The sequence below is a fragment of the Lissotriton vulgaris genome, chromosome 10 (assembly GCF_964263255.1).
Source record: "Lissotriton vulgaris chromosome 10, aLisVul1.2, whole genome shotgun sequence".
In the NCBI taxonomy this organism is placed as follows: Eukaryota; Metazoa; Chordata; class Amphibia; order Caudata; family Salamandridae; genus Lissotriton; species Lissotriton vulgaris.
The window spans coordinates 1046745746-1046758456 of record NC_141698.1 but is presented as its reverse complement, the minus strand read 5'-3'; the positions used below and the strand labels follow the sequence as shown (position 1 = coordinate 1046758456).

The 12711-nt window shown below is 47.3% G+C and overlaps 1 protein-coding gene across 4 annotated transcripts in view; it reads left to right on the top strand.

Moving 5' to 3' along the window:
* The window catches only part of CNOT10 (CCR4-NOT transcription complex subunit 10), a 550184-nt gene that overhangs the window by 434352 nt on the left and 103121 nt on the right, over nucleotides 1-12711 (top strand). For 2 of the 4 annotated variants that reach the window (XM_086942099.1, XM_086942101.1), the window contains one exon: nucleotides 6155-6235. In XM_086942099.1, the coding sequence (XP_086798225.1) occupies nucleotides 6155-6235 (81 nt within the window). The remainder of the gene's footprint in view (nucleotides 1-6154; nucleotides 6236-12711) is intronic. The other 2 variants (XM_086942102.1, XM_086942100.1) reach the window with 1 other exon arrangement.

The window sequence follows — 12711 nt, the reverse complement described above, 5'->3', positions numbered from 1 at the left end:
CTCCACCCCCCTGCTGGGTGTCTGGACTCCCTCATCCCGGACCTCCCGACCTCCAAGTGCGAGGGTCCGGACATCAAAGGGCGCCAGACCTATAACTGAGGCAGCTCCAGAGCAGAAAGGCAGTTGTATCCTGGAGTCGAGAGACACCGTGAAGAACTCATCCTTGACGGACTACTGGTGCTGCCGTAGCCCTGCCTTGTGAACAGTCGTCCTGCCTGCTGGCGCTGCCGCGGCCTTCTGCAACCTTCATCCTCGTGGGGACCTGCTGGCGCTGCCGCGGCCTCTTGCAACCACCATCTTCGTCGGGACCTGCTGGCGCTGCCGCGGCCCGTTGCTATCTACGACTTTCTCGGGACCTGCTGGCGCTGCCGCGGCCCGACCTGCCGAACGCCGAGTTCGAGGATTGTGAGCTACCCATCGTCTCATCTCAATACCAGATTGGTAACAAGACTGTCCCGCTACCCCCTTTCCCTTCCAGAGACTAGATATTGAGAGGACCCTCGTGTCCTGACCTCATTGTACCGTACTACCTTAATTCAAGATACTGCATATAAAGAGTGTCAACCTCATCTACGTGTGGTGTCCATCTGTGGGGGGGAAGTTACTTGTCTGTACGATCGCTGGAGACGGCCCTCACCGGAGGCCTCTCCCCTTGTCCTCGGCCGACCCTCCAGGTCCCCGTCTAACATTTCAAATCACAAGAAAAACGAGTAAAATCACTCTAAAACAGCTGACAATACAGCATTAATGTTCTCCATTCACACATAGCATTTCCTGTTGGTGGCAGGCAAAGAATCCACCCTTCTAGAGGGATAAGACATGTATGTAACTGTAACCCCGGTTAAAGTTAACCCGCGCCTCAGCATCACAAAATGGATGCTGCTGCCACAGACACAAGTCTGACCTCCTGCTGCGGGAAGTCCTTCCAGCAACGGAGGCCTGGACAAAGGGTTTCCTGCCTGGGGAGGTGCTAGCACCACCCCAGACAGGACTTTGTGTATCCAGATAGGCAGGGCTGAAAGGAATGAGACATGCCTGGGGCACACAAGGTGTCCCTGTGCATATCCCGGTTCAAACCAGTTGCTGGGGCACTCCAGCCCCAGCTCTGGCACGAAACCGGACAAAGGATAGGGGGTGTAACAACCCCCCTTCCTGGACCCACCCATGGGAGGGACCCAGTCACTAGTACAGCCCCCTTTAGCAGAATAAAGGTAGGAGCTGGTCCCATTCCAAATGAGATTATCCTGAATTGAAACTACAAAGAAGAAACTCTGGACTTCGACATTCTGCTCCCCAGAACACTGAAGAAAATCTTCCTTGTGGCCAAGGAGTGACCACCCTGCATCTGCAGGCACCATCAAGCCTTCTAGCGGTTCACTTTGTCGTCCTTCCTGGTGGAACCAGACTTCAGAGCCCGACGAGACCCGGACTTCCAGACCTCTCCGACCTCTACCTACATCTGCAGCGCACAGCTGAGATCCGTGGGTGCGACGAGACACGTGGGACCGGCCATCTTGGAGAAACTGCACTTCGCTTCCAGCACGACTTCAGAGGCATACTCGAGAAAGTGCTTTGGGGATTGAGAAGCCCCAGCCCCGAGCCGCTCCTGCATCGAAGACCAGCCCTCCAGCATCCACGAGATCTGCGTGGGGCCCTTTTGCTGGGTTGCTGCTCGACGTGTTGTCTGGTCACTTACCGGCTGGCTAGTGGCCTCCTAGACGACGATCCTTGAAATCCACACTGCTGGTCTGGTTGCTCCAGACTGGCCCTTGCTTCCCTGCAAAGGAGAAGCACCCCGGACCCTCCTGGTCCGCACCAGACGCCATCTTCACTCACCATGTGGGTTGCCTTTGCCAAGGCCTGTTGACTCAGAATCCGGATCAGACACCGCCGACAGCGAGAGCCTGCGTGGGACAGCTCGTGCCTCCATTCTGGTCGTCGAAGACACCTGCTGGTCCACGTGGCTGCAGAGTCCAGCGTCCACTCTTCACCTAATCGCGACAACAGCATCTGGTTCCTTCCTGGTTCCACTCCGGTCACTGGCTAGTGACTGTGAACATTGTCCCCTCTGCTTTCAGGTCTCGTTCTTCCTCGATCCGCCCTTGGATCACTCTGGACATCTTCCTCCTGGTCGCCTGCAGCATCTTTTTTCAAGGCTCCATTGACTTCAGCGCGGAAACCCGACACACTTTCACACCTATGCACCCGCAGCCCGTGGGTGAGGTAACAAGAGCATTTCGGTGCTCATAGGTAGATTGACTCCTAGTGTCCAGGTATCCTGTAGTTTTAGTCGTAACCAGTCGGACCTGTCCGTATTCACCTATTTTGTAACTTGTTCGTGCCCATTGACTTTGTACCGCATCTCGCATGTGAGTTCACACTCTGCACACGCGTCCCGTGGGCCTCCTGCTCCTTACCTAAGGTTAGGGTAGTGTAGTCCCAGCGATCCTACAGCCTCTGGGCATCTTCATTTCTTCTATTGTTCACCTTATGCCATTTACTTAGTATATGGGTTGTCGTGCGCCTAGGGCACCATTGTAATTTGTGCGACTTACTGTATTTTTCTTAAGAGTCTTGTCATGCGCTTAGCTCTCTGATCTCATAAAGAGTTCAGAGGTGTTTTGTTAGTAATAAATATATTGTTTATTTTCATAACAACCTGTGTGGTGTCCTTTCACTTGGTATTCAACGGGTTATATGTGGTAAAACAGCTGGCTTCACATGCCAAAAGAGTTTAGCCTAAAACTGCTTTGTCCATGCTACCATTAGGATAGCTGGTCTATAAGGTTGACTTACAACCAATCACCATAAGGGTTGTTTGGACTGATACAAGGTGATCACTAGAACTAGTGAGCATCATATATCAGGCCAACTTCTCACACCAAACACAACAAAACATAGCATAGCATAACATAACAAAACATAGCAAAACAAAGCATAGCATAATAAAACATAACAAAGCATAGCATAACAAAACATAGCATAACAAAACACAGCATAGCATAACATAACAAATCAAAACATAAGATAGCAAAACATAGCATAACAAAACAAAACCTAGGATAGCAAAACACAACACAACATAGCATAGCAGACAGCATCACTCCGCACCACCAGAGCATCACTCAGGGGCACCACAACATCACTATGTGCTACCACAGCATCACTGAGCGCCACAGGATCACTGAACGCCACAGCATCACTCGTTCGCCATCACAACATCACTCGTTCGCCATCACAACATCACTCAGCGCCACCACAGCATCAATCTGTGCAACCATTCAACAACACCTGGTTCAAATATGTTCTCTCAATGTTTCAAGCTTTATTACAGATGTAACAAAAAGATGTTAATATTTCACTTCTGTTATTGGATTTTCGTCACAATAAAATACACTGAACATAATCTTCACAAAAGTTATTCACAAAAGTTTAAGCTATTGCCATTATAAATTACAATAGCTTTTATTTAAGTATTAATTCTTTAAATTTTTTTAATATCAATACATCTAAGTCACGTAAATACAACACATATTGCATTACAAATGCTATAGGTGTCATATTTGCGAAAGTTAAAACTATTGGCATTGTAAATGACAAAGCTATTACTTTCGCTATTTTCAAAACCAACACAAATACAAAATTTGTCTTTTACAATACCAATAGCTCAAACTTTCCTAATGTGAGACCTATTGCATTGCAAATGCTTGTTTTTCCTTAGTTCAGAACACTAATACGCTAATGTCATCACTGACACATTCAGCTAACTATAACATTACTTTGAGATATATATATCTATCATCCATCCATCCATCCATCCATCCTCCTAGGGAGATGGAGCTGTGCAGTAGTTTTTCGGCCGAAATGTATAATGGTGGTAGCGCAATAAACCATTTGTTCACCTCCGTTTTTGCCCTGCACAAGTGTCCTACTGCATGGATTCTTATGGATATAGACACAAATAGGGCTTCCTAGATTTCCCCGGAGTGACCCCTGCCCAGCGGTGGGAGTTCTTAGGCCATGCACCTCATTTTTGGGCGGCCTGGCGTCTCTGGAGCGCCCTTGGGCCCCATAGGTTCAGGAAGGGTCCCTACTAGATTCCAGCCAGCAGGTACTCTTATCAGCGGCAGTGGGGCTTCATGGATCTAGTGCTATATCTGAAGTGGCGCCGCTAGCAAGACCGACACCTTATCTGGTGCCCGCTCTCGTGCTGACGCCATCCCCATCATCCTCGACTCCAACACTGAGCACAACGCCTGTTCCCATGCCATCTGGAGCCATGCCTTCCGTGTTGGAGCCAGGGCCTTTTGTCTATGACAGACATGGTACAAGAAATGAATAGGAGAGATATGATGACCCTAGTGAATATCAGCACCCATTGGTTGATAACGAGGACACCTTGTATGAGTATCTGGGGAATGTCAGTGGGTTAGACATCTCACCTAGAACTGGCTTTGTCTCCCCTCCTACTGAGGAGGAGGGGACCTCTTTCACTAAGGTGACCTTCAGCTGCCCTCGGTGGCAGTCAAGACTAACGTCTTGACAGAAGTGCTTCAACCAGGGTGTGCCCCTCTGAAACCTTGTTCCCCATTTATGAAGTCCTCATTGACATCACCCTTGGTGCCTTTGTCTAAGCCTTGCACAGGGGCTGGTGTGCACAGGACGATTGGCCACCGCCCGCTCCACAGAACCCCAGTTCCCTCACACAGCTACCCACACCGCAGAACTTGGTGGTCCAGGCCTCCACTTCCAGAATTTACCCTGGCAATTTTCCTTCTACTGCACCGGATAGGGAATCCAAGAGGCAGGATACCTTGGGCAAGAGAATGTTCTCTTTCACCAGCCCAGCACTGCCATTTTCAGGTGTGCCTGTTGGGCCTTTACTCCCAAACTATCTTGGGTTCGGGTGTGCAAGTGCTGCCAATGGTCTCAGAGGAGGCCCATGTCATGCTTTCTCAGGCTATTGCCAGCGGTAGAAATGCAGCAAAGTCTGCCATTCGTTGTGGTCTGAACATGACTGACTTGCTCACTCATTCTACCAGAGTGTTGCGACCACTGCATTAGCTTGTGGATTCCAGTCCTGGATATCTGTCAGGCTGCAACATGGGCTTCATTGCACACGTTCATGAAGCAATGCTGCCTGAACAGTCAGGTCCATGGGGGTGGGCATTTTGTCCGTTAGATCCTGCATGAGTTTCTGGTCTAAGTCTGGTTCTCAGACCTACCCGCCAGGGAGGCATTGCTTGGGTAGCTGTACTAAGGTAAGGAATCTATGACTGAAGTTTCTATCAGATGGAAAAATTACTTAACTTTGGTAACTCCTCATCAGGTAGAGAATCTTATCTAGCCGCAGATTTCATACCGATCCTCCCCACTCTGCGACCTGATTAAAGGATGAGGCTTTCTCCTTACAAAGGGCACTAGAAGCTCGCCCAGTGGTTCGTGGCTCTGTCCTCCTGACTGGGAAGGATGCAAAAATAAACTGATATCAGCGTTCCGAGGTGGCGCCAATATAGGTAGCGCGTACGTGACCATTGTGGAGCCAAACAACGCCACCTACCAGTGTGCATTGGTACAGCTCAAAGATTTCTGGATCCAGTCTGAAGCCTGGGGATAATTCTAAGGTAAGGAATCTGCAGCTAGTGTCTCTACCAGATCAGGTGTTACCGAAGGTAAGTAAATTGTTTATTTGACCAGTACAATTTAGAAAGTATGCTGAAATTAAAACAGACATTTAGCCGATCTCCCTCGCGTCGATATACAGAAAAGCACAATTGAATCTTTATCATTTTTAGCATGTCCTAGGTCTCTAGTTAAATACAAAGTTGTGTGAGCGCTATGTGACAATCATGAAATGAAATATATATGTAACTGTTCAGTTTCCACTAACAACGCTTTGCGCCCCCATTTTATTCAACTTGAATTTCCAAAAATATCTTTTGCATTGCAGGATAATTTTGTAAACTTTGTTCTTTAAATACTGTGTTCCGTTCAGGAAATTAAAAAGAATTTGTAAAACTGAACATGGTTTCCAGTTCTGTATGTTTGTATTTAGATTGTACTAATAATGCCATAGATAACTGCAGCAGTTGTGCTTTTGTTGGTTTGAGGCGGCGAAGCCACTGGCCTAGATTGACATTTTGTCTTATTCCAGCAGTAAAAGCCATGAAGGGGAGGCCTTCATCACAGCTCCACCCTCGTCCCCGTTAAGAAAACAAGAACTGGAAAACTTGAGGTATTTTTTGATTGAGAGACTTTAGGGCAATAAAATTCAATTTGTAGTGCACATGGATCATGTGTGAATCCATTCACATCTCAAAACGTCTTTTGACATTTATAGTAATAGATTAAATTAATCGAAAGCACATGCACAGAGTCAAATGTCCATTGCAGCAAAAGCTAATTGTGCCTTGGGCATACACAAATGGAAGAACAAAGTGTACAAATGTTACAGAGAATGATGGAAGAGCACTGGGCGAAGAGGTTGACGCAGTGTTACACAAACAAATGTAAGGAATACAAATGGGTCTTGAATGTGCATTTCATGCTGTCAAACACAAATGCATACCTTTGCAAGGATACCAGGTTTTCCAAAATAGGAACTGCTTCTATTGCATCTCACCCACTTGCTTCTATGCGTTCAGTGCCCTGAATCCTATTTCGATCTGCACTTTCTGTTAACAGACATCTGCTTAATCTTTTCGGAAAACGTTTCAACACTTAAAAGGCCTGTTAAGTCAGCCTATCCCCATAAATCAGATGACACTTTCTTTAATGTTGAGAGCCAGGGAAGGAGGGGGGGGGGGGGGTCCCACTTCTGTCTTGAGTCTGTCTCTGTACCACATAGGAAGTTACACTTTTTTCTTATATATTTCAAAAATATTCCTACACTGGAAAGCTTGTTGACACGATTTGCCATTTTGAGTTATTAGAATGGAGCCCTCATTAAGGCCAATAAACCATTCATCTGCCATTGTAGACAGAGCTCTTTTATTTCTCAGGTTCAAGCAGATCCCCAAATCCAGGTTTTTACTTTGCAGTCTAACATATGTAGCCCTACTTTTAGAGTGGGATACACAGGACAGGTTCCAGAATGCAAAGCAAAATCCAGGAGTGGATGGAATAATCACACATGGTCCTATAACACTGAAACCAGCTGCCTTAAATGCAGTCTCGTATTCATTGTTTTTGATGTGTGCCTCTTTGACCTGACTTAGATGCTCTCGTTGTTGTATATTCAGTTGGAAAGCTCTTGAGAAATGATTAGGGTACTTTTTAATTGGTTTTTTTTACTTTTGTGTAAGATAAAAAGCCATCATCATTAAAAAAAAGCATTGTATTTGGCTCCACTAAAGCCTAGCTGGAACTAGACATAGCGCTTCATTGAGCCCATATTAAAAAGTCAGGCTTTTCCGCCAACGATGATCAAGCAGATTAACAATTTTTTTTTTTACGGAGTTTTATATAGCACGAACTTGACCCAGTATCTAGAATCAGAGCGCTTTACATAGCACCAGTTGCATTACGTGAGGACACATTCATTTTTAATTTTTTTTTTTTTGTTAGGAACAGGGAAATTAACTGATTTGCCCAGAATCACAGGATGTTCAGCATCATTGCTGAGACTCTAACCCGGTTCCACAGATTCGAGGTCGACCGCCCTAGCCATTAGGCCAACTCCTCTCTCCAATGAGCATCCCATGGAGTATTCTCCATGCATAACTATCAAGGTTTGGTAGAACAACAAAGCATATGCCGTGGTTATTTAGCAGTCTGGAAATGTTCAGGAGTTTAAAAGAAACCATGTGTAATTGTACAAAGTAAAACCACCCCACCAAGAACAGTTGATCAACCATCCTCTGTTCACTGATCGATCAGCCCAAACGCAAAGACACATTCAACATTTCATGTGAGCTCTCCAGTTCTTGATGATCATAGCACTGCTGGACCTGCAAGTATATAGGTCACTGTAGTTGGTTGCCTTTGTGCACAGTGCACAGAAGAGAAGTTAACAATAACTGTGTTCTGCTTAGCTGAAATGTTTCAACAGAATACCATCTTTTTCGTTCAAGCAGGTAAAATCTCTAAACATTACAGAAAGATTTTATTAACTAGTAAGAGATTGACTGCAGGAAGTAACAGATCTAAATTCTCAGCGAAATTTTAAATTCTCAGCGAAATTTGTTCTGGCTGATACTGCTTTTTTAATGTTTCTGTTCGTTAGGGAGGACTCTGGTATTTTGATGTTCCACAGGTTCCCCAGGACAGGGGTATTTACTGCCTGTTGGTGGGAGAAATTATTTAACTCTTCAATAGACTTGACGATCAACCTTACACAGGAAATGATTGCCGAGTCGCTCTTCATCATTACTGAATTTGCCACTCGACAAAGTGACATTCTCATTTTAACCATTTCACAGACATAGATACAATTAATAAGGCTACTGTCAATGAGGGGTAGGACCTGATAGAAACTAAAGCAGGTGCACAAGGGAGCATCCAAGGTTCTCCATACTCTACAGTCAGAAATTTAAAAATGTAATCTTCTTGACACAGTTTCAATATGCTAGGTTAATACCTGAATTGAGGTGGATTCTCCTAATTAGGGAGCAGTCTCTGCTTCCTATTACACTTATCCTGGATCCTCACACCCAGTTGTTTAAGCCTCAAGTGACTCATCCTGAAGTTACACAAAGAATCACATTCGATGCATAAGGCAGACGTCACAGAACAATACATAGGTTCAGAAGCTGCAGTACTATGAACGAAAATCCTCTCCATGACTTGAAAAAGCTGTATTGCACTGTATGAGTTTTTTTGTGGCCTGCCCTGTGTCATTCCTCCAATGAACTCTGAGCTTTCTAGAGGTACTCCATGCTTTACTGTTCTTCAGCAGGGTATAGGCCCAACCTGCTAAACTGAATGATTTCAGCTTTCTCATGCCAGGTTGTGAAGGGATTGGTAACAGTGGTGGCAGCGTGATATAAGTTAAGGGCTCATACCTTTTTACCAGTGTCCCTATAGAGAGATTGCCTACCTACTTTTCCCTCTCTGGGGCCTTCGAGTCCTTTATAACTGTGCTCCCATGCCTACCACTCTAATGTGCGAAACATGAGTAGGTAACATCTCTATAGTCATATGTAGATTTTAGTGGGACAGCAGGTGCCTGGATGCACAAATGGTGGTTTTGCAGCGTGAATCTTACTGGATTCACTATGCTGTGCATTATTCCACGGTCTAGTGGTTGGGTCCGGAATCGTAGTCTTTTCTTACTTTTTTTTTTCCGTAGCCCATGTGGGCGTCGACGTCCCACCTTTTGGTGTACTTCCTGTGACGTTTGCATGCTTCCTGCAGAAGCTCCCATCTTTGGGCGCCATCTTCAGATTCTTTTTTCCGCCGTTGGGTCTCGATCGTTCCCGAGGGGCTCCAGAGTTTTGGAGGAAAGACGACGCAGAAAAGTCGATTTTTGCACGGAAAAGATTGAGAAGACGACGAGGAACAACACCATCGAGCCGGGACGATGAAGAAGAAGGAGAACTTCGAGATCCAACGGAGAATGCGCACACAGGGGGCCCCCTGAGCGCAAGAAATGGACAAGACACCTTATAAATTCTGCTGTAACTGCCACCACAAATACGCGCAGAAGGACCATCACCCGGTTTGTAACCTCTGCTGACCGGTCGACCACGAGAGCAAGGACTGCAACGCCTGCTCCACCTTCACACTGAAGACTCTCCGGGTTAGAGAGTGACCGAGAAGAGCCAACTACAACATGCAAGGTAAGGGTCAACTGCCATCCCTTGGAAGACCTGGGCCTCTCGAGCGACGAGGAGGACAACGTCGCCGGAGAAGACGACGACTACACAGTTGTAGAGACCGATAAGAAGACTTCTAAAGAGGTAGGAGACTACGACCCCTAAGCCCCCGACAAACCCTCGAAAGTCTGAGTCAGACTCTCGAAAAACAAAGTCTAAGTCCTCGAAGGGAGCACTGTCGCCGAAAAACTCGACGCCCGCAGCTGCATCCAAGGACAAACAGCCCAGCGGATCCTTCGAAAAGGACTCCCAGGTGGCGAAGACAGGCGAAAAGCCAAGGTCGTCGAAGCACGTCCCCGAAAAGGAATGTTCAAATTCAAAAGAGAAGGACCCGAAGTTAGCTTTGGCGTCGACAACGGACCCGAAGCCCATTTCGACGTCGACGTATACGTCTAAGAGATCAGCCGAACCGTTCGACACCAAACAGGCCTTCGAACTGGAGAGACAGAAAAGACGGCTGGAGGCCGAAATGGATAACTTCATGCTAAGAAAAAAAAAGTACGACGAAAAGATGAAGAGGTTCGCGATTCCGTCGAAACCAAAGACGGTGATCGTTGAAATAGAAGAGGAGGAGGACTTTGATGCCGAAGAGCCGCTGAAAAGTCCCGAGACCCAGGACCATCCAGAGGAAGAAGCCTTCTACGAGAAGGAGGGCGACGACGATCAGCGGACGACCCTCGGATCGGCATCCTTGGGGGCACAGGACCTGGAGTGGCAGGGCCTCGACACCGAAAGCCCAGAAGAGGCCACGGAGACGTACCCTTCGAGGCCTTTGCCGCCAGATGACATTGGGGTCTATAATACAGTCGTCAAGAACGCGGCAACGGCCTTTGGAGTCAAGCTAGATGAGGAAAAACCAAAAGCAGACTTCCTCTTGGAGACCCTGCTCCCCTCACAGATTAGGAGCCAGTACCTCCCCATGTTTGAGAGTGTCATGGCCTAGGGGAAAGAGGCGTCAAGGAACCGGCAACATGCAGGTCCGTTACGTCTAGGATGGAAAAGAAATATAAACACTCCTCTAAGGATCCTCCCTACATCCGAGGATCAGTTATAGCGGACTCCATTATTGCGGCGACCGCCAGGAAAAGGGCAAATGTGGCAACAACATCAGGGCCACCACCAGACAAACTGGGAGAAAGATAGAAAGAAATGCAGCGATGCACTGGCGCATGGCAGACTCAAACGCCCTACTGAACAGGCACCAGTTCCAAATTCTGGACGAGATCGGACAGCTGATCAAGCACCTCCCAGACAAGTACCAACAAAGAGCTTCACACCTTGTGGAGGAGGGGAAAAATAGTGGCAAATTCTTGCCTCAAAATAGCCTTGGATGGAGCGGACACGTCCAGCAGGCTGATGATGTTGGGAATCACTGAGAGAAGGCAGGCCTGGCTCAGGATCTCAGGCTTCAAACCAGAGGTACAGCACCCTGTTCAATGGGGAGACACTGTTTGGGGCGCGGGTGGATGAAAAGCTCACCCAGCTCACGAAAGAAAACAAAACTGCAAGGTCCATGGGGGCCTTAAAATTCAGAGGTATGAAAAGGGGTACCCCGTCACGGAGACCGAACGGAAGAGGGGGAAACCAGCCAGGAACGTCACACCAGACATTCCAACAGTCCCACCAGGGCGACAGCCAAACACAACAGGGACATCAAAAACAAACCCGGCACTACCAGCAAAGGGGCCAGTCCTTTCGCTGGAGGGCGAACTGACGTGGACAAAATAAGAGGGGGCCAACAACCCACCTCAAAGTGACTCCGTCACGCAATACGTACCCACCCACGCAACTTCTCCCAGGGTGGAGCACAACAAGACCAACAGAGGGTTACACGGACCAAACATCAACAAACATGTAACACCAGTAGGAGGCAGGCTAAGTCATTTCTTCCGGGAGTGGAAGAAGATAACCACAGACAAATGGATACTCAACATCATACAGTTCGGATACTGCATAGAACTGGAAAAGACACCCCCAAACAGAAAACCAAAAAGGAAGGCGCAGTCTGGAAAGGAGCTAGATCTACTTCAAAAGGAAGAGAAGGAACTCCTCCAAAAGGAGGCCATCGAACCAGTACCATACAGAGAAAGGAACAAGGGAGTGTACTCAACCTACTTCCTGGTACCAAAGGTGGACGAAACACTGAGACCCATCCTGGACCTAAGGTTCCTAAATACATACATAAAAACACAAAAGTTCAAGATGACGTCCCTACAAGAGGTCATTCCTCAGATAAGGCACGGAGACTTCATGGCCACCATAGACCTCAAAGATGCCTACCTGCACATTCCAATGAACAGGCAGCACAAACATCTACTGAGATTTACCATCAACAAAGATCACTACAAGTTCATAGCCCTAGCATTCGTACTATAATCTGCACCAAGGGTCTTCACCAAGTGCCTCGCAGCAGTGGCAGCGCACCTAAGGAGGGAAGGGATCCATGTATACCCTTACCTGGACGACTGGCTAATAAAGGCAAGTTCACACAGGACATGCAAAGAACATGCACAGCGCGTGACAAGTACACTGGTGGACCTGGGATTCTCCATTCACTGGGGGAAATCCTTAATGGAACCAGAGCAAGTAAAAATCTTCCTAGGAGCACAGATTAACACCATACTGAGCAAGGTGTTCCCCAGCGACAAGAGGACACTGGCCCTGCTGAAGGAGATGCGCCTCTTCCAGAAGGGGCAAGCTCTGACAGTGAGGACAGCGAGCAAGGTCATGGGCATGATGGCCTCCTGCACACATCTGGTCCCAAATGTACAGCTCCACATGAGAATTCCAGGAATGGCTGCAAGAACAATGGTCACAAGCTACAGGAAGTTGGGAAGATATAGTGGTTGTAACGCACGCAGTGCAGAAGGAGATGTCGTGGTGGAACAAGGAGAAC